The sequence below is a fragment of the Myotis nattereri genome (assembly GCF_964212035.1).
Source record: "Myotis nattereri genome assembly, chromosome: 2".
NCBI lineage: Eukaryota > Metazoa > Chordata > Mammalia > Chiroptera > Vespertilionidae > Myotis > Myotis nattereri.
In genome coordinates, this window is record NC_138076.1 from 123,267,813 (window position 1) to 123,291,266 (window position 23,454).

The 23,454-nt window shown below is 42.2% G+C and overlaps 1 protein-coding gene across 1 annotated transcript in view; it reads right to left on the bottom strand.

The window, feature by feature from the left end:
- LOC308513845 (maestro heat-like repeat-containing protein family member 1) overlaps nt 1-23,454 on the bottom strand; it is a gene marked incomplete at both ends in the record, with an annotated part of 83,774 nt that overhangs the window by 49,702 nt on the left and 10,618 nt on the right. Inside the window, 8 exons of the mRNA XM_081083946.1 lie at nt 576-619; nt 1,298-1,442; nt 2,282-2,326; nt 2,555-2,671; nt 6,197-6,270; nt 7,423-7,533; nt 8,079-8,157; nt 8,708-8,806. Of these exons, the coding sequence (XP_080940072.1) occupies nt 576-619; nt 1,298-1,442; nt 2,282-2,326; nt 2,555-2,671; nt 6,197-6,270; nt 7,423-7,533; nt 8,079-8,157; nt 8,708-8,806 (714 nt within the window). The remainder of the gene's footprint in view (nt 1-575; nt 620-1,297; nt 1,443-2,281; nt 2,327-2,554; nt 2,672-6,196; nt 6,271-7,422; nt 7,534-8,078; nt 8,158-8,707; nt 8,807-23,454) is intronic.

A 23,454-nucleotide genomic window follows, 5' to 3' on the forward strand; every position in this document is an offset into this window, starting at 1 on the left:
CGTACCCTTTTATGTAATGATGTTTACTTTGAATTTATATTAGTTCACACAAACACTCCATCCATGCTTTTGTTCCAGCCCTCCGGTCCAGTTTGAGAACCCATTGTGGCCCTGGAGTCAAAAAGTTTGCCCACCCCTGCCCTAGACTATAGATAGCTATTCCCACACTTGTCTTCCCCACTAAGTCTGTGAACACCTCAAGGGTAGGTCTACCTTTGTCATTCCAAGTGTGCATAATGTCTAGCACATAATTTCTGGGCTAACAGAGAAACTCAACACAGAGATCCAGAAAGGTATGTGGGCTTGTCCACAGTCAACAGAGAGCAGCTCACAATAAGGCCACATAGGAGAAAGGCAGGCCTTTCCCATTGCCCACATCCTCATCTCGAGGCCTCACCACTATACTCCCAGGTCCCTCCTCCACGCTCTTTGGCCCCTATCTCATTATTCCATACCCAGCATAATGCCTGAGACAAAGTAGTAACCAGCTCTTTGTGAAATGAGTGGATAGATGGGTGGGTTGATGAGTGGGTGGAAGAATATATGACTGTGGCACTCATTCTGGCATCACTTACCACAAGATGGGTCAGGAGTCTCTGAGGGGAAACGTACTCGGTAGCTAAGTTAGAGAGAGGATAAAAGAAGAGGGCAGAGTCAGTGCACACTTCAGGATGCTCAACCCCCAGCCTCCACTGGCAGCTCCCATCAGTACTTCAGAGGAGGAGAAAGAGCAAAGAGGAGAGGGAACATCAGTGTCAATGCCACGGGGGCTGTGACATTTTGATTCAGACTAAAACACAAACCATTGCAACTTCAGCCTTTAAAAAACACACACACATCAATGATATGCTGAACAGACATCCTAACTCTAACCCTAAGTCCCACTGGGGTTAGAGGTCAGGGATAGGGTGAGCACAGAGTGAGGCTCAGAGTTAGGGCAAAGGAAGAACTAAGGGTCAGGAGGATGTGTATTCATTACTTTGTAATTAACAATGTTTGTACATCTTGAATCAAGTGTTCTATAATGAGGAGTGAAGGAAAGAAGGAACTGTGACTATGAGAGGCATCCCCCTTTCATTCATGAGGCCAAATGGCCTTAAGTAGTTGCCTTACTCTTCCCATCATGGCCCAAGCATGGGACCTAATCCCCTCATCCAGCATCCTCTACATCCTCTTCCCCACACCCATCACCCCTGCAGTGTCTCAGCCAGCCCCCAACTCCAACACTCCATGCCCACAAACAGACTTAATTTCACAGTGAGCACCTCTCCACAGGCTGCCACACCCTTGTACTTACGATCCTGGTGAAAGCTGCTGAGGTAAGGAACCTGGCCCAGGGAACGGGCCTTCAGAGCCATTTGTGTGGCTGCCTTACACAGAGGCACGAAGGCCAAGGTGTTGTTGGGCTCACACACCAATGTGAGCAGTTTGGGCAAAGATACCTGGCAGGAGAGGTGGCAAGAATTTCAATGCCAAGCCCCAAGTCAGCCCGTCATCAGTCTCTAACCCCAAGACCTTGTCTCCCTTTCCAGACTGAGTATTTGAGGCCTGTATACAGAGCCCCCTTAACCCATTCATATTCATTCTCTCCCTCCTCTTCCTCTTCTTTCTCTCTCTCCCCACCACCCCCACCCCCAACCCCTCACTTCAGGTTGGAAAAGTATAACCAAGGTCCTGATTAAAATTATAGCAGGCATAAGTTGACTTGATAGATGAGGACTTCTTGAAATTTGGAATGTGTGACTTGTAATCACCTTCATTGAGGAACCTTCCAGAGTCAGAGACATGCTGAAGGTCAGGAGGCAGAGCTCACTGGGAGGGAGAGTAAATCTTAAGTCCTTTTCCTCCCACAACACAGCCCTTTCCTCAGCGCTGATGCAAATCAGTTTATATGAGTCTCCCAGAATCCCTGGAGGTTGCTGAGAACAGTCAGGAAATATAATCACCCCCTTTTTTATAAAAGAAGACACTGCGGCTGGGAGAACAAGTTATTCAAGATTTTACAGCTAGAAAACTGGCTGATCAGGACTCAGACTCTGGCTTCCAGATCCACACCCCGTGACCCTCTTTTGCTGCACTGAGCACTTCTCAGTGGAACCCCAGGCACTTGTATGGAATGAAATGCAGGTGGGTTGAGGTGACAGAGACACCACAAGGCATTTGATGGAAGGGGAAGGTGGGATGCAGTCGGGGGTGGGGCCGGGGTGAGGGTAGTGATCTGGGGTGCCAAGGGAAGAGGAAACGGAGAGGTCTGTTTCCTTGAGGCCCTAGCTGTTTATACCATCTGTAGGATTCTGGAACACATTATTCGGATGTCCTCTTCATTCTAGAATGAGAAAGGGAAAGATTTAAATCTAAAACCAATGCTACCTAAGTCTCTGGGTTCAGGGCCTTCCCTGGCTCACTGCTTAGGGTTTTACAGGCCAAAGACCCTTCACATGTGCCAGGCATACCCTCTTGTTTCCCTCCTGCTCCCAACCCTGCCTTCCTCTTGTTCCATCCCCTGAGGTGTGCTCCCATCCTCGGTCCCCTCCCTGCCCAGCCCCTTGCTCACTGATGACTCAGACTCCACAAGCTTGATGACAAAGCTGATTAGAGTGTTCCCCTGGGGCAAGGCCAAGTAGTTATGCTGGCCCAGCATCTCAATGAAGTGCAGGAGAACCTTCGGCACCTGTGGAGTCACAGACCATCACATGACAAGACAGAAAGGAATGTCAGGGACTGCCAGTGTGACCCTTCATAATCCAGGTGAGGACACAGAGGACCAAGGCAGGTGAGGGGATCAGATCTCCTGACACTAAACCCAGTGAGACTCTACAGTGGGCTCGCAATAATGACAGACCACAAGCCATTAACCATGACCATTTCTGTACTTTGCCCGGAAGTTCTAACCATTTCAGCTCCCACCACCTCCCTGGAGAACTCTAAGTACTTACCGTGCCCTCACCTTATTTCCCCAGAGATATGAAAATTAGCAGGAGTGTGGATTGGGGGAGAATCCGAGTCCAGGGCAGTCCCATGTTCTGGCCTTCCTAGGGAAAGCCAGGAACAAATCCCACAAGTCCTGAGGGCCTAACCCTCAAGATTCCAAGCTTTCCTTTAACCTTCTGAGGATGTGTTTTTAGGGATGATGCCATTGTCGTGCATTTGGTACCCCAAACCACTGCTCCCCTCCTCTCCTGTTCCCCTATCCTCTTTGATCCAGAACTGAAGCAGTCTCTGCTGTCTCCAGCCCTGTTTGAAGAGCTTTTTCAAAAATATGGTTTCTCACAAAATATTGAGTCATCAATTTGAAAGATAAGGTAGCAGAAAACACCTAATTAGAACAGAAAAAAAATGAGGATAGTTTAGGGGCATCTGGTACAACATCAAGGGAAGTGCAAAGAGTCCCAACACAATGAACCCAAAGAGGCCCACACTAAAACACATCATAATTAAATGCAGAAGGTTAAAGACAGAGAATCTTAAAAGCAGCAAGAGAAAAACTGTTACCTACAAGGGAGCTCCCATAAGACTGTCAGCTGATTTCTCAATGGGAACTTTGCTGGCCAGAAGGGACTGGCAAGATATATTCAAAGTGATGAAAAGCAAAGACCTACAACCAAAATCACTCTAACCAGCAAGGCTGTCCTTTAGAATCCAAGGAGAGATAAGGCTTCCAAGACAAGAAAAAGCTAAAGGAGTTCATCAACACCAAACCAATATTACAAGAAATGTTAAAGGGACTTCTTTAAGGAGAAGAAGAAAGGAATATCAAAAATATGAATCACTAAATGGAAATAAGTACATTTCTATCAACAATTACTTTAAATGCAAATGAATTAAGTGCTCCAACCAAAAGACATAGGATGGTTGAATGGATAAGAAAACAAGACGCTTACATATGCTATTTGCAAGAGAGCCACTTCAGGTCAAAAGACACATACACAGACTGAAAATAAAGGGGTGGAAAAAGGTATTTCTTGAAAATGGTAACAAAACTAAAATAGCTGGAGTACCAATACTTATATCAGACTAAATAGACTTTAGAACAAAGACTATACAGAGAGCCAAAGGAGGACCCAGCAATTTCACTTTTGGATATTTATCTGTAGATACCCAAAACGCTAAATTGAAATGTCATATACATCCATAAGTTTCTTGCAGCATTATTTATAACAAGAGGCCTGGTGCACAAAAATTTGGGCACTTGAGGGGGGGAAGGGTCCCTCAGCCTGGCCTGTGCCCTCTCACAGTCTGGGGCCCCTCGGGGGATGACCACCTGCTGGCTTAGGCCTGCTCCCCAGGGGATTGGGCCTAAGCTGGCAATAAGACATCCCTCTGGCAGCCCGGCAGCCCTTTGTGGATGCCCACTTGCCAGCATGGAGCAGACCTAAGCTGCAGTCAGACATCCTTAGTGCTGCTGAGGAGGCAGGAGAGGCTCCCACCACCACTGCTGTACTGGTAGCCATCAGCCTGGTTTGTGGCTGAGCAGAGCTCCCCCATGTGGGAGCGCACTGACCACCAAAGGGCATCTGCATTGAGCATCTGTCCCCTGGTGGTCAGTGTGTGTCATAGTGACCAGTCATTCCCAGTCTTTCTGCTGTTAGGGTCAGTTTGCCTATTACCCTTATATTATACAGGATAGAGGCCTGGTGCACAGGTGGGGGCTGGCTGGTTTGCCCTGAAGGGTGTCCCGGATCAGGGTGGGGGTCCCGCTTGGGTGCCTGGCCAGCCTGGGTGAGGGGCTGATAGCTGTATTCAGCTGGTCACGCCCCCTTCAGGGATCCCTACTGGGGTGCCTGGCCAGTCTGAATGAGGGGCTGATGGCTGTTTTCAGGCTGGCCAGTGACTGAAGCTCCCAGCCTCTCCTTTTTTTCTTTATTTTTTTTTATTCTGGGATTTATTTACCTTCTATAATTGAAACTTTTTTGCCGTCATAGGAGCTGAGAGCTGGCTCCTACTCACTCCAGTTCTGAGGCCACAACCTGCTGAAAGCAGGTATCTGGGGTTTGTTTAGATTCTATAATTGAAACATTGTTCCTTTAGGAGCGCAGAGCCAGGCCGCGGCAGGCGGAGAACCTTTGTTTCCTCCATCACTGGAGCAAGAAAGCCTGCTCGCTTCAGCTGCATGCCTGCCGGCCGCCATCTTGGTTGGGTTAATTTGCATATCTCGCTGATTAGCCAATGGGAGGCATAGCGAAGGTATGGTTAATTACCATATTTGTCTATTATTAGACAAGATCTGGAAGCAACCTAAGTGTCCATCAATAGAGGAATGGGTAAAGAAGAAGTGGTACATATATACAATGGAATATGACTCAACCCTGAAAAAGAATGACTCAACCCTGAAAAAGAATGAAATCTGGCCATTGGCAGCATGGATAGAGCTAAAGGGTGTTGAACTGAGTGAAATAAGTCAAACAGAGAAAGACAAATGCAATATGATTTCACTTAGTTGTGGAATCTAAAAAACAAAATAAATGAACAAGAAGAACTGAGCCAAACTCATAGACACAGAAAACATTTTGATAGTTGGCAAATGGGAGGGGAGTGGGTGGATAGATGAAAAGGTGAAGGAATTAAGAAGTACAAACTGGCAATTATACAATAGTCATGGGATGGAAAGTACAGCATAGGGAACATAGTCAATAATTTTGTAATAACTATGCTGGGTGTACACTAGATTTATTGGGGTGATCACTTCATAAGTTATATAAATAAATGTCTAATCCCTAGGATGTACACGTGAAACTAATATAATATTGTATACCAACTGTAATTGAATAAAATTTTTAAAGAAAGAATTTATATATATATAAAGAAAAGAGAAGCATATATTGAAAATATATATATATATCTTCTCATAGCATATGCAAGATGTGATGTTTCAGGACTTCTCTCCATAAGCAAACTGTGAATTTTCTGGGAGCAAAATTAGTATCTTTCAGAGCTCCATGTCCCTACTGGGCTCACCACAGTATTGCCCACAGAAAAGGCTCAGAAAATAGGAAGAAACCACTTCTCAAACCTTTCTCAGGTTTTCACAAGCCCAAATGTAACCCATGGGCAGAAGTCTGAGGCCAGAACTAGATTGGCAAGGGGGCCTTACCTCTCTCTTCATTCACCCAAACCTTCCCCTCTCCATCTTACCACACCTCAAGTTCTCAAAACAGCAATTGCCCTCCCAGCCCCAACATTCTGCCATTCTGCTCACTGGTTTGAGGTCCTCCTGAATCACCAAAATGGTAGTATTCAGTACCATGCGCTGCAGCTTCTTGGTCTGAGGCACTAGAGGAAAGACAGACATGCAGAGGGGTCAGTCTCCTACCTCCCCCTTTGTTGCTTTGGGAGGCATGAGAAGACAGACAGGTAGGAGAAATTTTAGATACAGTCCTGCTCTTCAAGGCCAGATCAAACCCGAGAGGCTATCTCCACCACCCCTCTGCTTCAAACCAGACTAGAAAGTGACCTAAAACAGTATTTCAGCAAGCTAGCGCTTGCGCCTCAGCGCTTGCCAGGCTCCCACAGCTGACCACACAAGTCTACCTCATTGACGGAGCTGTTCTGCTCACCCTTTGCCTATCTCAACCTTTAGAACTGCCAGCACTGCTCTTCTGTGTGAATTCCTTTTGCTGACTCAGTCTCCTTTCTGCTCTCAGCACATCTCCTTCACAGAGTCTATCCTATCTCCTGACTGACACCTTCTCTGCATTCCTTTTGCACATCGCCATGCTCACATTTAAGTAACTTATCACCTATTATCCTGTATCCTTTTGCTGTGTGAACAGTCTCATCTTCCCTCCTTGACTGAGCTCCTCAGAACAAGGACCATATCTTATTTAAGTGTGTACTTTCTGTGCTTCGTACTGTTAGTCACACAGCAATGTTTTGATGGACACTTGACTGAAGTTAAAACCTACAATCCAAGATATGTTTTGTCCTTTAATTCTCACTAAAAATGGCTAAAGGTAGGAATTAATGTTACTTACATTTTTATTTTTTATAATCCTCACCCAAAGGATATGTTGTTTTTTATTTTATTGAAAGATGGGAGAGAGAGAGAGATCAATTTGAGAGAGAAACATTGATCAATCACCTCCCATACCCCTGATCTGGAAACACACGAGCGACACAGCAACATAGGTATGTGCCCTGACCAGGAATTGAACCCACAATCTTGTGGTGTATAGAATGACACTCCACCAAACTGAGCCACCCAGCCAAGGCAACTCCATTTTTCAAATGAGGAAATAGAGATTCAGACTAAAAGTAATCTGCCCCAGTTTGCACAGCTATTAAGAGTCAAAATCAGGATTTGAACCCATTGAGTTTATGTTGAGTTTAAAGCTGTGCTTTTAACTACTAAATAGGACTGTCTGTCAGAGCAAGAAGATTTCCTGCGCAAGAAGATCCCTAGGACCAGGCTTGTTTCCTACTCACATTCCTGAAACACATCTGTGAACACTTGAAGGGCTGATTCCATCTTGGCTGGATCACTGGATTCCATGGCGGTTAGTAATAAGGATACCATCTGATCCTGGTATAACTTGGCTATTAGAGGGCATGAATAAAGGGAGTCAGGGGTATGTTTAAGTGGGAGGTGGTATGTAGAAGTAAATCATGCTCACAGCAAACCACTGATGCCATGGGCTGGATAAATTAGGGTCTATTAGGCTGGAGAAAAGAAGCAGGAAGAAAGAGAGCCAGTGTTTGTCCAGCATTTACCATGTGCCACGCTTGGGGGCAGATGCTTTTCCTAACCTAGGCCTGTCCCTCCCCTGCCCCACCATGTGCACACCAATTAGGTCAGAACCTCTTTCACGACCATCAGTGCTCTCTACACAGTATCACCTTTCTGAGCTCAGGATCACCAAAGGAGAACGGGAAGCCAACCACAGGGGAAGGGAGTGGTAACAAAAGGGATAGGAAAGGGAGAATGTCTGTGCCCTTGGAGATTCATTCAATTTCAGGAAAACTTTACATGGATTACTTTGCATCTTGTCTGAAGGAAAGAAGGCTGTCTTGGGAACCTAGCCTCCCATGGAGTACAAGGTCCCCGGGCCCATACCTGGGGTTAGGAAAATGTGTGGACTTACCCAGGGTGAAGATAGCCCTCAGGGCGAGGCTGCGGTTCTCCACAGAGTGAGGGTCTGCTGGGTTCACTCGCTCACAGAGCTGTGGGGAGACCAAGGGCATCAGACCTGGGAGCACTGAAAAATCTGGGGCTCTGGGCATGGATGAAGAAACTGAGGTATGCAGCCAGAAAAAGTGCGGCACTTGCCCATAAGAATGTGAAAAGAGGACCCAGGAATACACCTACACAGCCCCAAAGAAAAGAAGACAGTGGCCAGCAAATATATGGACGGTAACACCTTTTAGCAAAATGTTCAATTGTCCTCTTCCTCCTCTAGGCTACAACACAGAAGGCCTGCCATTTCCCACAGGCATAATGGGTCGGTTTGGACTCTCTGCCCTTAACCAGTTTAGAGGGAGCAACAATGGCCTCCACCCCCAGAAACATACAGAACTGTATCCAATTTACCTCATAGAGAATATCCACTCTGTGACTAGAATCCTGGGAGGGAAGCCTGAGGTGTGTGCAGTTACAGTCACCGTGAAAAAAGCCCAGGGCCGTGTGGAGGTAGTGACCTGCCCTGGGGGAACCATCACCTCCAAACAAGAGGGGAAGACCAAGCCCAGGATACCTGCAGCCTCCAGCACTCACCTGCTGGAACAGCATGCCTGTAATGTTTTCCAGCTGGGATTCCAAGTTTACACCTCCACAGCCGCTGAGCGCCAGAGCCTCCACGAGTTGGTAGATACACTGTGTGTGTAAGGACAGAGTCAGCCACTCAGCCAGCCCTTGCCACGGCCTCAACGGAGAGCCTCTGTCCTCAGATCTCCTCTTAGAGGTGGCCCAATATCACAGTTCACATGCCCTCTTGGACCTTTGCAAGGAGGCCCAGGGGCTAGTTTTTCCACAGACAAATACAGCCATGACCTGTTCTTTCACCTCACCCAAGAAGCTACACTTACTTTCAAATAACCTCATTATTTCACGGTAACTTTTAGAGCAACTCAACATGGCAGGTGTTGGCTGATTTCAAAGAAATAGGATAAAGAAATCATGGTCAAAGAAAGAACTGCTTCTATTTTCCGACTTTCAAAATTCAGAAAACCACGTTTTAAAGCCTAAATATCTACCCTTTACCTAGTGAACTGTACTGTTTTATGGGTTATTCTTCTCACTTGTATGAGAGGCTACAAATAGCCTTACTTTTCACATGTGTAAGCAGTCCATTTTATTTTTTTAATATTTTATTGATTTCTTACAGAGAGGAAGGGAGAGGGATAGAGAGCCAGAAACATTGATGAGAAAGAAACATCTATCTGCTGCCTCCTGCACACCCCCTACCGGGGACATGCCCGCAACCAAGGTACATGCCCTTGAGCGGAATCGAACCCGGGACCCTTCAGTCCGCAGGCCGATGCTCTATCCACTGAGCCAAACCAGCTAGGGCCATTTTATTTTTTTTAAAAAAAGGCTTTATTGATGTCTAATCCTATATAAAAAAAAGGGGAATATGCAAATTGATTGAATGGAAGAGCATCTGGTCACTATGATGTGCACTGACCACCAGGGGCAGCCGCTCAATGCAGGAGCTGCTCCCTGGAAGTCAGTGCGCTTCCACAGGGGAAGTGCTGCTCAGCCAGAGGCAGGGCTCATGCAGTTGCAGCTGTATTTGCAGGAGCCTCTCTTGCCTCCATGGCACGGGACATCCCCCAAGGGCTCCTGGACTGCAATAGGGTGAACGCCAGGCTGACGGACCACACCTCTCCGCCACCGAGGGCATGAATCTCCTGCACTCGGCCTATAGTTGATATATAATACACTGCACATATTGAAAATATACTATTTAATAAATGTTAACACCCTTGAAACCATCTCCACAATTAAGATAATAAGCATACTCATCATCCCAAAAAGTTTCCTCTGGTCACTTTCTAACCCCTCTTGCCCTGCCCTCCCAACACCGTTCTTTCCCCAGACAACCACTGATCTGCTCTCTGTCGTCATAAGTCTCTCACTTACTTTTTAAAAAACTGCCAAACTGTTTTCCTAAATGGTTGTGCCAATTTACATTCTATCAGATGTATAGTGGCATCTCATTGTAATTTTTAATTTCCTAAATGATGTTTAGCAACTTTTCCTGTGCTAATTTGCTATCCCCATATCCATTCAATTTTTGTGCCAATTTTTAAAATACTTTCAAATTTATTTTAGTGAGGATGGCGGGTGGGAGGGGCAAAGGGAGAGAGGAGAGAGAGAGAGAGAGAGAGAGAGAGAGAGAGAGAGAGAGAGAGAGAGAGAGACATCAATGTGAGAGAGAAATATCAATCAGGTGTCTTCCACATGTGCTCTGACCGAACCTAGGATCAAACCAAAACCTGGATATGTACCCTGAATGGAAATCAAACCCACAACCTTTTGGTGTACAGGTCAGCGCTCCAACCAATTGAGCCACACTGGCCTAGGCAGCTTTTTAATTTTTTAAATTGCATTTTGAGAGTTCTTTATATTTTCTGGATACATATATATATGATTTGCAAATGTTTTATTCCAGTCTGAGACTTGTCTTTTCATTCTCTTAACAACTTTCAAAGAACAGAATTTACTCACTTTTGGAGGGTGGAGAGAGTGAAGGGGGTGGAGGAATTGAGCAAAATATTTTAAAACGAGAAAAAAAACTCATGGACAGGGACAGCAGTGTGGGGATTGCTGAGGGATGGGGGACAGGGAGGTTGAGGAGGGTATAGAGATGATAAGTGGTGATGGATGGAGACTTGACTTGGGATGGTGAACACACAATACAGTGTACAGGTGATGTGTTGTAGAATTGTGCACCTGAAACCTGTATAAGTTTGTTAACCAATGTCATCCCCATACATTCAATAAAAATGGAAAAAATTAAAATAAAATTTAAAAATAAAGTATTCACTTTGATGAAGTCCAATTTATTAATCCAGGTTTTAAAAATCATGTTTTATTTTTCACCCTGGCCAATGTGGCATTGTCCCAGGCACTGAAAGGTTGCAGGTTTGATTCCTGGTCAGGCACATACCCAGGTTTCGGTCTTGTTCCCTGATGGGGGCTTGCAGGAAGCAGCCCATCGAAGGATCAATGCTTTGCTCCCATTGATGTTTCTCTTTTTCCCTCTCCCTTCCTATTTATTATTTTAAATCTTTTTGAAATAAATAAATAAAATCATGTTTTATTTTTCATTTACAATTCACAACCCAGTCACCAGACATTAAATAACTTACAAAGTGGTCACCTCGATAATAGCCATCTGACACCCTACAGAGTTGTCACAGTATTACTGACTATATTCCCTATACTGTACTTTACATCCCATGTCTATTCTGTAACTGCCAATTTGTACTTCTTAATGCCTTCATCTTCTTCACCCATCATTCACCTGCCTCCTATCTAGCAATCATCAAAATGTTCTCTGTATCTATGAGTCTGTTACAATTCTGATTGTTTATTTTGTTTCTTAGATTCCACAAATAAGTGAAATCATATGGCATTTGTCTTTCTGTGACTGACTTATTTCACTCAGCACAACACCCTCTAGACCAGTGATGGAGAACCTTTTGAGCTTGGCCTGTCAGCATTTTGAAAAACCCTAACTTAACTCTAGTGCCGTGTCACATATAGAAATTTTTTGATTTTTGCAACCATAGTAAAACAAAGATTTATATTTTTGATATTTATTTTATATATTTAAATGCCATTTAGCAAACAAAAATCAACTGAAAAAATGAGTTGGCGTGTCACCTCTAACACGCGTGTCATAAGCTTGCCATCACTGCTCTAGGCACATCCATGTTGTTGCAGATGTTAAGATTTCATTCTTTTTTATCATTGACAGTGTTTTTCTACAGGCCGGGCTGGCTTCCCTCTGGCCGCCTGTAGGCACCCCGGATGCGAGCTGGCTTCCTTCTGGCCCTGACTTTGTCCGGAAGGATGTCCAGAATGATATCCTGAAGGATGTCCAGTCTAATTAGCATATTACTCTTTTATTATAGATCTTCTCAGTTCCATTGTTTCCATTTAGAAATCTATTATTGTTTTCATTATTCCTCCATATGAAACATCCTTTTGTGTATTTAAGATTTTCTCTTTTTCAAAACATATCTTTCTCAAATTCTTCCAAAACATTGAAGAAAAGGCAATACTTCCTAACACACTCTATGACGCTAATATAACTCTGATACCAAAACCTGGCAAAAATAACACCAAGAAAGAACATTACAGACCAATATCTCTGATGAACACAGAGATATTGTGTTCAATATCTCTGATGAAAAGTCCTAAACAAAATACTAGCAAATCAAATACTACAGTATATCCAAAAAAAAAAAAAAATACATCACGGTCAAGTGGGGTTCATTCCAGAGTCACAAGTATGGTTCAACATACACCAATCAATCAATGTAATACACCACATCAGCAAAAGAAAAGATAAAAATCATATGATCTTATCAATAGATGCAGAAAAAGCACTGGATAAGATACAACATCCATGTAAGATTAAAACACTCAATAAAATAGGAATAGAAGCAAAGTACCTCAACATAATAAAGGCCATCTATGATAAATCCTCAGCTAATATCATACTCAATGGTGAAAACCTGAAACTTTTCCTCTAAGAACAGGAACAAAACAAGGATGTCCACAGTCACACCTCTGATTCAACATAGTACTAGAAATCTTAACCAGAGCAAAAAGGCAAGAGAAAGAAAGAAAAGACATCCAAATAGGGAAGGAAGAAATAAAACTATCAGTTTTTGCAGTTGACATTTTCCTAGTGTATATAGAAAACACTAAAGACTCCACCAAAAAAACAAAACTATTAGAAACAATAAACAAATACTGTAAAGTTGCAGGATACAAAAATCAATGTGCAAAAATCCACTGCCTCACAGCCAATGACATGGGGATGGCCAAGTGCACCAGCCAATCAGGCAGCCACTACCCATGTGTGGCCACTGAGCACTGAAAACAGCCAGTGTGAGCTGAGACATGCCATAAGTGCAAAATACACAACAGGTTCTGAGGACTTAAAAACACTTTTTAAAAAGAATGTATAATATCTCGAGACAGTCACCTGTGCTGAAGAGAGGGAGAGTGTGCGGAGGAGTGGAATCTGGGGAGAGACTGAGGAGAGAAGGGGGGCCGGGAGAGGTGGCAGCAAATTGAGTGCTGAGACACCCCTGAGTCCAGGACTGGGGCAGCCATTCTCTCCGGAGAGTGAGACTCCTCCCCCCAACCCCCAGGCAAGGAGCACAGCCACACCCAGATTCCACCCTGTATGAGATCAAGGATTAAAATAACCTGATCAGTCCCTGGGAGTTAACAGGGTCTGGCCTATAGAGGGATTTTCAATCCCAGCAACAACACAGCGCTGGTAACTAACTATATTACGCAGCCAGCTCTGGGCAGTGAACTTCCACTGGACAGAGAGGCCCTATAGCCTCAGAGGCCAACCCCAGAACACTGCCACCCAGAGGCTGACCCACAAACTGACTCTTTGCTAAACACAAAATAAGGCAGTCTGGGAAACAAATGCGGCTTACTTTAAAATAAGGACTGTGGTTTACAACACAGAAGAACAGTGTATCGCAGGGAAACTCAGCACTCTCCTGAATACCTGGCAGGTCTAAGGCGAGCCACACTGAAGAATAGAAGAACCGAAGGACCTTCACTACTGCAATTTTTTTTTTCTTTTTCACCTTTTAACTAAGAAACCAAATTTTTTTTCTTTTTTTTTCTTTTCTTCTTTTTTTTCTTTTTTTTTCTTCTTTTTTCCATCACCTGATTTTACCCTTTTAATTACTACCTTCTTATTTTTAACCAGTATTATTACTGCTACCATTTTATCTTTTTTTTTAAAGTGCCATTTTATTTTCTCTTTATTTTATTTTGGGATTAGTGTTCTCCATTCTATTTCCATCGTTATATTATTGGTTGTTTCTAGTTTGCATTCATCTCCAGGGAGCTGTTGCTGGAATTTGTTGGGATTAATGGCTGTTCTATAGGCGTATTCTCCTCATATAAAAAAGTCTCTTCCTCTCTTCCACTTCATTCTCTCTTTTCGCTCTTTTTTTTTCTTTTTTTTTCTTTTCTCGCTTTTATTTTCCCCCCTCCTTTTCCCAATTTCATTTTTGCACTCCTTTTTTTGGTCCCTACTTTTCTTTTTTCTCTTTTATCTTTTTCTCTTCCTTCTTCCTTATCCCCTAATTCTCTTAATTCAGGTGGTCACCTTTATTTGGGGTTATTAATATCGTGAATATATTTGTGTATAGTGCCTGTTACGTGGTGCCTTGTTGTGTTGTATTTTGTGCCTTTAAATCAACGCAGCAGATCCAAGCAACAGCAACCTCCTGAGCAACACACCCTCTGCTGAGGAACAGCAGCTGTACGTGAAACCTCGCCCCACCAGCCAGAAGAGCCACCACAGCTGTGAACAGCACCCACCAGAGGAGCTGCTGCCAACTGAAGAGCAGCTGTTACCACAACCGCCCGAAGAGCAACCACAGACCAAGGAGTCACTGCCACCAAGGGAGCAACCACTGAACGACTCAACGTCTAGATATGTCAGTGAGATCAAACATGGGCAGACAAAGAAACCCCCAAAGGAAAGAGAAGGAGGACTCTCCAGAAAAGCAGCTAAGTAATACAGAGGCATGCAACATGACAGAAAAAGAATTCAGAATAAGGGTCCTAGAGTGCATAAACCGGATGGAGGAAAAAATCGACAACCTCTGCAAGAAGCTAGAAGAAACAGATGAAAAAATCAACAACTTAAGTAAGACCCAAGAAGAAATGAAGAGTGATATAGCTGCAATGAAAAACTCCATTGAAAGTATCAACAGTAGACTAGGAGAAGCGGAGGACCGAATTAGTGAATTAGAAGACAAGGAAGCAAAACACACCCAAAATGTACTGCAATTGGAGAAAAAAATTAAAAGACAGGAGGAGAGTCTAAGGGAGCTTTGGGACAACATGAAACGAAACAACATACAAATAATAGGGGTACCAGAACAACAGAAGGATGAACAAGGATTAGAAAACCTATTAGAAGAAATAATATCAGAAAACTTCCCTGAGGTGGGGAAGAAAAAAGTCACACAAGCCCAGAGAGTCCCAAACAAGGTGAACCCGAAAAGACCCACACCAAGACACATCATAATTACCATGGCAAATGTTCAGGACAAAGAGAGAATCTTACAGGCTGCAAGAGAGAGACGGAAAGTTACATACAAGGGATCTCCCATTAGATTGTCAAATGATTTCTCAACAGAAACACATCAGGCCAGAAAAGAATGGACAGAAATTTACAAAGTGATGCAAAGCAAAGGACTCAATCCAAGAATACTCTATCCAGCAAGGCTATCATTCAAACTTGAAGGGGAAATAAGAAGCTTCACAGACAAAAAAAAGGCTAAGGGAGTTTATCACCACCAAGCCAGCAATGCAAGGAATGCTAAAGGGACTGGTATAAAAAGAAGAAATAAAAAGCTCAGAAAGAAAACAGCCACACAAAAACAGAAATGGCTACAAACAAGTACCTTTCAATAATAACTTTAAACGTAAACGGACTAAATGCTCCAAACAAAAGACATCGATTGGCTGAATGGATAAAAAATCATGACCCATACATCTGCTGTCTACAGGAAACCCACCTCATTAGAAGGGACTCACACAGACTGAAAGTGAAAGGATGGAAAAATATCTTTCAGGCAAATGGAAAGGAAAAGAAAGCTGGGGTAGCAATACTTATATCGGACAAAATACACCTCAAAGTGAAGGCCATAACAAGAGATAAGGAAGGCCACTTCATAATACTAAAGGGATCAATACAACAAGAAGATATAACTCTGGTAAACATATATGCACCCAATGCAGGAGCACCCAAATTCATAAAAAAACTCCTGGACGATATCAAAGGAGAGATCGACAACAATACAAACATAGTAGGGGACCTTAATACACCACTGACAACACTGGATAAGCCCTCTAGACAAACAATCAGCAAAGATACAGCAATCCTAAATGACTCACTAGATCAGATGGACTTAATAGACATCCTCAGAACAATTCACCCCAAAGCCAGGGAATATACATTCTACTCAAATGCTCATAAGACATATTCAAAAATAGACCATATATTGGTTCACAAGCAAAGTATCCCCAAATTCAATTAGATTGAAATCATAAAAAGCATCTTCGCAGACCACGATGGCATAATATTAGAAATAAACTACAATAAAAACAACCCAAAATACTCAAACACCTGGAAGCTGAATAGCATGCTATTAAATATTGATTGGGTTACCAATGAAATCAAAGAAGAAATTCGAAACATCCTGGAAACTAATGACAATGAAAACACAACAATCCAAAACCTATGGGACACAATGAAAGCAGTCCTGAGAGGGAAGTTTATAGCTCTACAGGCCTATCTCAAAAAACAAGAAAAAATGGTAGTAAATCAGCTAACTCTACAACTCAAAGAATTAGAAAGAGAGCAACAAGAAAACCCCAGAGTGAGCAGAAGGAAGGAAATAATAAAGATTAGAGCAGAAATAAATGACATAGAGACCAAAAAATCAATACAGAAAATCAATGAAACCAAGAGCTGGTTCTTTGAAAGGATGAACAAGATTGACAAACCTCTAGCCAGACTCACCAAGAAGCAAAGAGAGAGGACCCAAATAAACAAAATCAGAAACGATAGAGGTGAAATAACAACACACCCCACAGAAATACAAATGATTGTTAATAAATACTATGGACAGCTCTACTCCAACAAACTAGACAACCTGGAGGAAATGGACAAATTCCTAGAAAAATACAACATTCCAAAACTTGATCAGGAAGAATCTAAAAATCTCAACAGGCCAATAACTATGGAAGAAATTGAAGCAGTCATCAAAAAGCTTCCAGCAAACAAAAGCCCAGGACCAGACGGCTTCACAGGGGAGTTTTACCAAACATTCAAGGAAGAACTAAAACCTATCCTCCTCAGACTACTACAAAAAATTCAAGAGGAAGGAACACTTCCAAGCTCATTCTATGAAGCCAGCATCACCCTAATACCAAAACCAGGTAAAGACAACACAATGAAAGAGAATTACAGGCCAATATCCCTCATGAACATAGATGCCAAAATCCTCAACAAAATCTTAGCAAATCGGATCCAGCAGTACATCAGAAAGATCGTACACCATGACCAAGTAGGATTTATCCCAGGGATGCAAGGATGGTACAATATCCGCAAATCAATAAATGTGATACATCACATAAACAAATTGAAAGAAAAAAAACCACATGGTCATATCAATTGATGCAGAAAAAGCATTTGACAAAATTCAACACCCATTTTTGATAAAAGCTCTCAGCAAGGTGGGAGTAGAAGGATCATACCTCAACATAATAAAAGCCATATATGGCAGGCCCACAGCCAACATCATACTCAATGGACAAAAACTAACACCATTTCCCCTAGAACAGGAACAAGACAGGGATGCCCCCTCTCACCACTCCTGTTCAACATAGTACTGGAAGTGTTAGCCATTGCAATTCGGCAAGAAGAAGAAATAAAAGGCATCCAAATTGGAAAAGAGGAAGTGAAACTGTCCTTATTTGCAGACGACATGATATTATACATACAAAACCCTAGAGACTCCATCATAAAGCTACTAGACTTAATACATGAATTTGGCAATGTAGCAGGATACAAAATTAACCCCAAGAAATCTGAGGCATTTCTATACACCAATAGTGAACTTTCAGAAAGAGAGATTACAAAAACAATCTCGTTTACCATCGCACCAAAAAAATAAAGCTACCTAGGAATAAACTTAACTAAAGAGTTAAAAGACCTCTACTCAGAAAACTACAGGACGTTGAAAAAAGATATAGAGGAAGACATAATCAGATGGAAGAACATACCGTGTTCATGGATTGGTAGAATCAACATCATTAAAATGTCCATACTACCCAAAGCAATCTATAAATTCAACGCACTTCCCATTAAAATACCAACGGCATACTTCAGAGATCTAGAACGAACTCTCCAAAAATTCATCTGGAATAGAAAAAGACCCCGAATAGCTACAGCAATCCTGAAAAAGACCAAAGTAGGTGGGATCTCAATACCAGATATCAAGTTGTATTACAAAGCCACTGTTCTCAAAACTGCCTGGTACTGGCACAAGAATAGGCATATAGATCAATGGAATAGAATAGAAAGCCCAGAAATCGGCCTGAACCAATATGCTCAATTAATATTTGACAAAGGAGGCAAGAACATACAATGGAGTCAAGATGGACTTTTCAATAAATGGTGTTGGGAAAATTGGACAGATACATGCAAGAAAATGAAACTAGACCACCAACTTACACCATACACAAAAATAAACTCAAACTGGATAAAGGACTTAAATGTACGACGGGAAACCATAAAAATTCTAGAAGAATCCAAAGGCAACAAAATCTCAGACATATGCCGAAGCAATTTCTTCACTGATACAGCTCCTAGGGCACTTGAAACTAATGAGAAAATAAACAAATGGGACTACACCAAAATAAAACGCTTCTGCACAGCAAAAGAAACCATCAAAAAAACAACAAGAAAACCCACTGCGTGGGAAAACATATTTGCCAATGTCATATCTGATGAGGGCCTAATCTCCAAAATTTATAGGGAACTCATACAACTCAACAAAAGGAAGATAAACAATCCAATCAAAAAATGGGCAAAGGACCTAAATAGACACCTTTCAAAAGAGGACATTCAGAAAGCCAAGAGACATATGAAAACATGCTCAAAGTCACTAATCATCCGAGAGATGCAAATCAAAACAACAATGAGGTACCATCTCACACCTGTCAGACTGGCTATCATCAACAAATCAACAAATGACAAGTGCTGGAGAGGATGTGGAGAAAAAGGAACACTTGTGCACTGCTGGTGGGAATGCAGACTGGTGCAGCCACTATGGAAGACAGTATGGAGTTTCCTCAATAAACTGAAAATGGAACTCCCATTTGACCCTGTGATCCCTCTTCTAGGAATATATCCCAAGAAACCAGAAACACCAATCAGAAAGGATATATGCACCCCTATGTTCATAGCTGCAGAATTCACCATAGCTAAGATCTGGAAACAGCCTAAGTGCCCATCAGTAGATGAATGGCTTAGAAAACTGTGGTACATCTACACGATGGAATACTATGCTGCTCTAAAAAGGAAGGAACTCTTACCATTTGCAACGTCATGGATGGAACTGGAGAGCATTATGCTAAGTGAAATAAGCCAGTCAATGAAGGAAAAATACCACATGATCTCACTCATTCATGGATAATAGAGACCATTACAAACTTTTGAACAATAATAGATACAGAGGCAGAGCTGCCTCAAACAGATTGTCAAACTGCAGTGGGAAGGCCGGGGAGGGTTGGGGGCAGGAGGCAGGGGGGTAAGAGACCAACTAAAGGACTTGTATGCATGCATATAAGCATAACCAGTGGACATAAGACATTGGGGGATAGGGGAGGCTAGGGGACTGTCTAGGGCGGGGGGAAAAAATGGACACATATGTAATACCCTTTGTAATACTTTAAGCAATAAATTAAAAAAAATTAAAAAGAAATAAAAAAAGAATGTACAATATCTCATTAATAAACTGCCTGGAGGCTGTGGCGCAATTGGTGGAGCCTCCCCCCATGCACCAAGAAAAAATAAATCCATTGCCTTTCTGAATACTAACAACAAAACTTCAGAAAAGAAAATGAAAAAATAATTCCTTTTGCAATTGCAATCAAAAGAATAAAGTACCTAGGAAGAAACTTCACAAAGAATGTGGAAGACCTATCTACTGAAAATTATAAAGAAATATTTAAAAAGATTGAAAAAGACACAACAAAATGGAAAAATATTTCATGTTCATTGATTGGAAGAATCAAAAGAGTTAAAATGGCCATATTACCCAAAGCAATATACAGATTCCAGTGTCATTTTTTAAAGAAATAGAATCAGAAATCGTCAGATTTGTATGGAACCACAGAAGACCCCAAATAGCCAAGACAATACTGAGAAAAAAGAATGAAGTTGGAGGTATCAAACTATCTGACTTCAAATTATTCTACAGAGCTATGATCATCAGAACTGCATGGTACGGACATAGAAACAGACATACAGGTCAATGGAACAGAATAGAGAGCCAGGCTATAAAACCACATGTATATGGACAGATAATTGTCAACAAAGGAGCCAGAAACACACTATAAAGATAGTCTCTTTAATAAATGGTGCTGAGAAAACTGGAAAGTCACATATAAATGAATGAAAGTGGGTTACAGTTTGGTCCCACGTACAAAAATGAATTCAAACTGGATCAATAGGGGTGGGGAGAGCAGAGGGAACTAATATATGGTGACATGAGAAGATCTAACTGGGTAGTGAACACATGGAGCAATATACAGATCTTATAATACAGAAGCCCACACCTGAAACCTCCATGTTCATGCTAACTAATGTCACTCCAATAAAGTTAATTTTTAAAAATCCTTTTTTCTTTACCACTGGTTTTGAGAAATTTGATTGTAACATGATTTGGAATAGTTTTTTTTATCTCTTGTGTTGGGTTCATTGACTGTGTTAGATCTGTAGGTTTATTCTATTCTTCAGATTTTGGAATTGTTCAACCACTATTTCTTCAAATACATTTTCTGTCTCTTCCTTTATGAGGGGACTCATATTGCACATAAATTAAGCTGCTTAGAGTTGTTGCATGCCTCACTGATGCTTTTTTTCCTAATTTATTGTGTTATTGATTTTAGAAAGAAAAGGAGAGGGAGAGATAGAAACATCAACCATGAGAGAGAATCATTGATTGGCTGGCTCCTGCATGCCCCCCACTGGGGTTCAAGCCTGTAACCTGCTCATATGCCCTGACCCGGAATCAAACCATGACCTCCTGCCTCATTGGTCGACGCTCAACCAGTGAGCCACTCTGGCCAGGCTGATGCTTTCTTCTTTATTTATTTTTTTCACTTTTTCTGTTTCATTTTGTGTAATTTCAATTGCAGTCTTCAATAAACAAGTACTGTCTTTTGCAATGTCTAATCTGTCATTAATAGTATCCAGTGTTTTTCATCACAGATATTCTAGTCTTTAACTCTAGAAGTTCAACTTGGGTACTTTTAAAATATATTTTCCTGGTTTTTACTTATTTACTTAAACTTTCTTCTAGTTTTTAATCCAATAGAACCAGTTATAAAACATGTTTAAATGTCCTTGTGTGCTACTTCTAACATTTGTGTGAGTTCTGGGTCAGTTTTTTATATATTTTTCTCCTTATTATAGGTCATATTGTCCTGCTTCTAAGCATGCCTGGTTATTTTTTAAAAAATTAATGTGACTCATTGTAAACTTCCCTTATTGGGTATTGGACATTTTAATATTCCTATAAATATTCTTGAGTTTTCCCTGGAACACAGCTAAAGTCACTTGAAAATAATTTGATCCTTTGGGTCTTGCTTTTAAAATTAGTTAGGCAGGAACAGAAAAGCATTCAGACTACTGTTAATTTTGGTCCCCAACCCACCCATCTACCTAACGACCTATGAATTATAAGGTTTTAAGACTGGTTGGTGGGAACAGGTGTAATTCTTGGCCCTGTGTGAGTTCTGGCTACTGTTCTTTCAGGCTTGGGAGTTTTCCTCACCTGGAACCATTTCCTCACACACACGGACTATTTAGTACTCCACCCTGTAAACTCTAGCTATGCTGGTCTCCCTGGCCCCTCAGTCCTATCTTCTCAACTCAGAAAGTCCATCAACTCTTCCTGGGGTTTCTTTTCCTCTGCCACTGACTGGAAATTTTCTCAAGGAAGTAAATAGGGGCAACAATAGAGCTTCTGCAATGTCTCCACTGTCTCTCAGGGACACTGTTCTTTGTTGCCTGCAGTTCAATAGTTTGAGAACCATTACTTCATATATTTGCGTAGTGTTTTAGTTGTTTCAGAGAAGAGAGTAATTCTGGCCTCGATCTTTGCCAGAGCAGAAATCCCTCCACTGGATTTTAAATATTTAACATTTCTTCCCCTTTGGTTTGCCGATAGACCCCCACATTGGGCCAGCCTCCCTAAGTAGAGCTGGCTAGTGCTAGTTAATTTCCAAACAAATTGTACTACAGATTGACAAATATCTCGATTCTTGTAGGGAGCTGATATAGGGTTAAGCCTCAGACTGACCTGTAGGCAAAGTCACAAACAATTCCCAGCTTAGAGGGCACAGTCCTCTTAGCATAATTAGGCTTGACTTTGTGACACTCCCTAGATCTTATCTGGGAAGCTAATGGGCTGAGGAAGTGCAAGAAGTATAACCATGGTGTAAACAAGTGAAACTCACAAGAACAAAAACAAGTGAAACTCACAAGAACTGTGTAAACAAGTGAAACTCACAAGAACTGTGTAACTAATGGAAACCACTACCTTGTTTACCTCTCACTATAAAATAAAGGCTCAGCTTGCCTTGGGATCTCTCTGTGGCCTCAGCCAGGCACAGGGAAGATCCACGGAGACTAAGGAAAGCTAGAGAGTTTTGAACGCTGTCTCCGTGTAAAACATTCTTCGCCGACTCCGTCCACACCTTTGGGAACCCCTGGACCCGCTGGGGCTGGCCCCCAGCATATGGCGCCTGAACAGGATTCCCCTAGGTAAGCCCCCCCACACACATTGAGAACCCCCGCACTCGGGACGGATAGGACTCCACCATAGGGTGCTGCAGACCCCCCTATAGACAATAAGTAGGGTAAGAAGGTGGATAGTACAGAACATAGATTGAGAAGATTTGCCATACTTAGTCTAAAGGAAAAAGACTCTGTATTGATCTTTAAACACATATGCTTGCTAGCAGAGGAGTTAAGGTTACTCCTAGTCAGACGGAACGTTTTATACAAGTGTGTCCATGCTTTTCTGAGGAAGGAAAGGTGCTGGAAAGGTAAATGTAAAGGCATGGGAGAAGGTAGGCCCAAGGAGCCTTATCCTTAACCCCACTGCAGCCTTTCCACCCCGGGAAAGTCCAGGATTGGCAAGCTCTCCCTGGGGTGATAGATAAGGACTCAGGTAATAGCGGAAAGTGCCAATCCTACTCTTAAAATGGATATAAGGGAGCATTTGGGGGTTTTCTTTTTAATGCCTGCTTTGGATTGAGTAAATGCATTTTACTTAGTTTTAACACATCAAAGTTAGCTCTCCAGATCTGTAAGTAGGCTGGGAACGTTTTCTTAACCAGGCTAACGGGGCAGGATTTGGCTTTAAAAAAGTATATTCGGCTTTTAAAAAAAAGTAAGAAACTTTATGATAAACTATTGATGTGCATGCTTAAGGAGT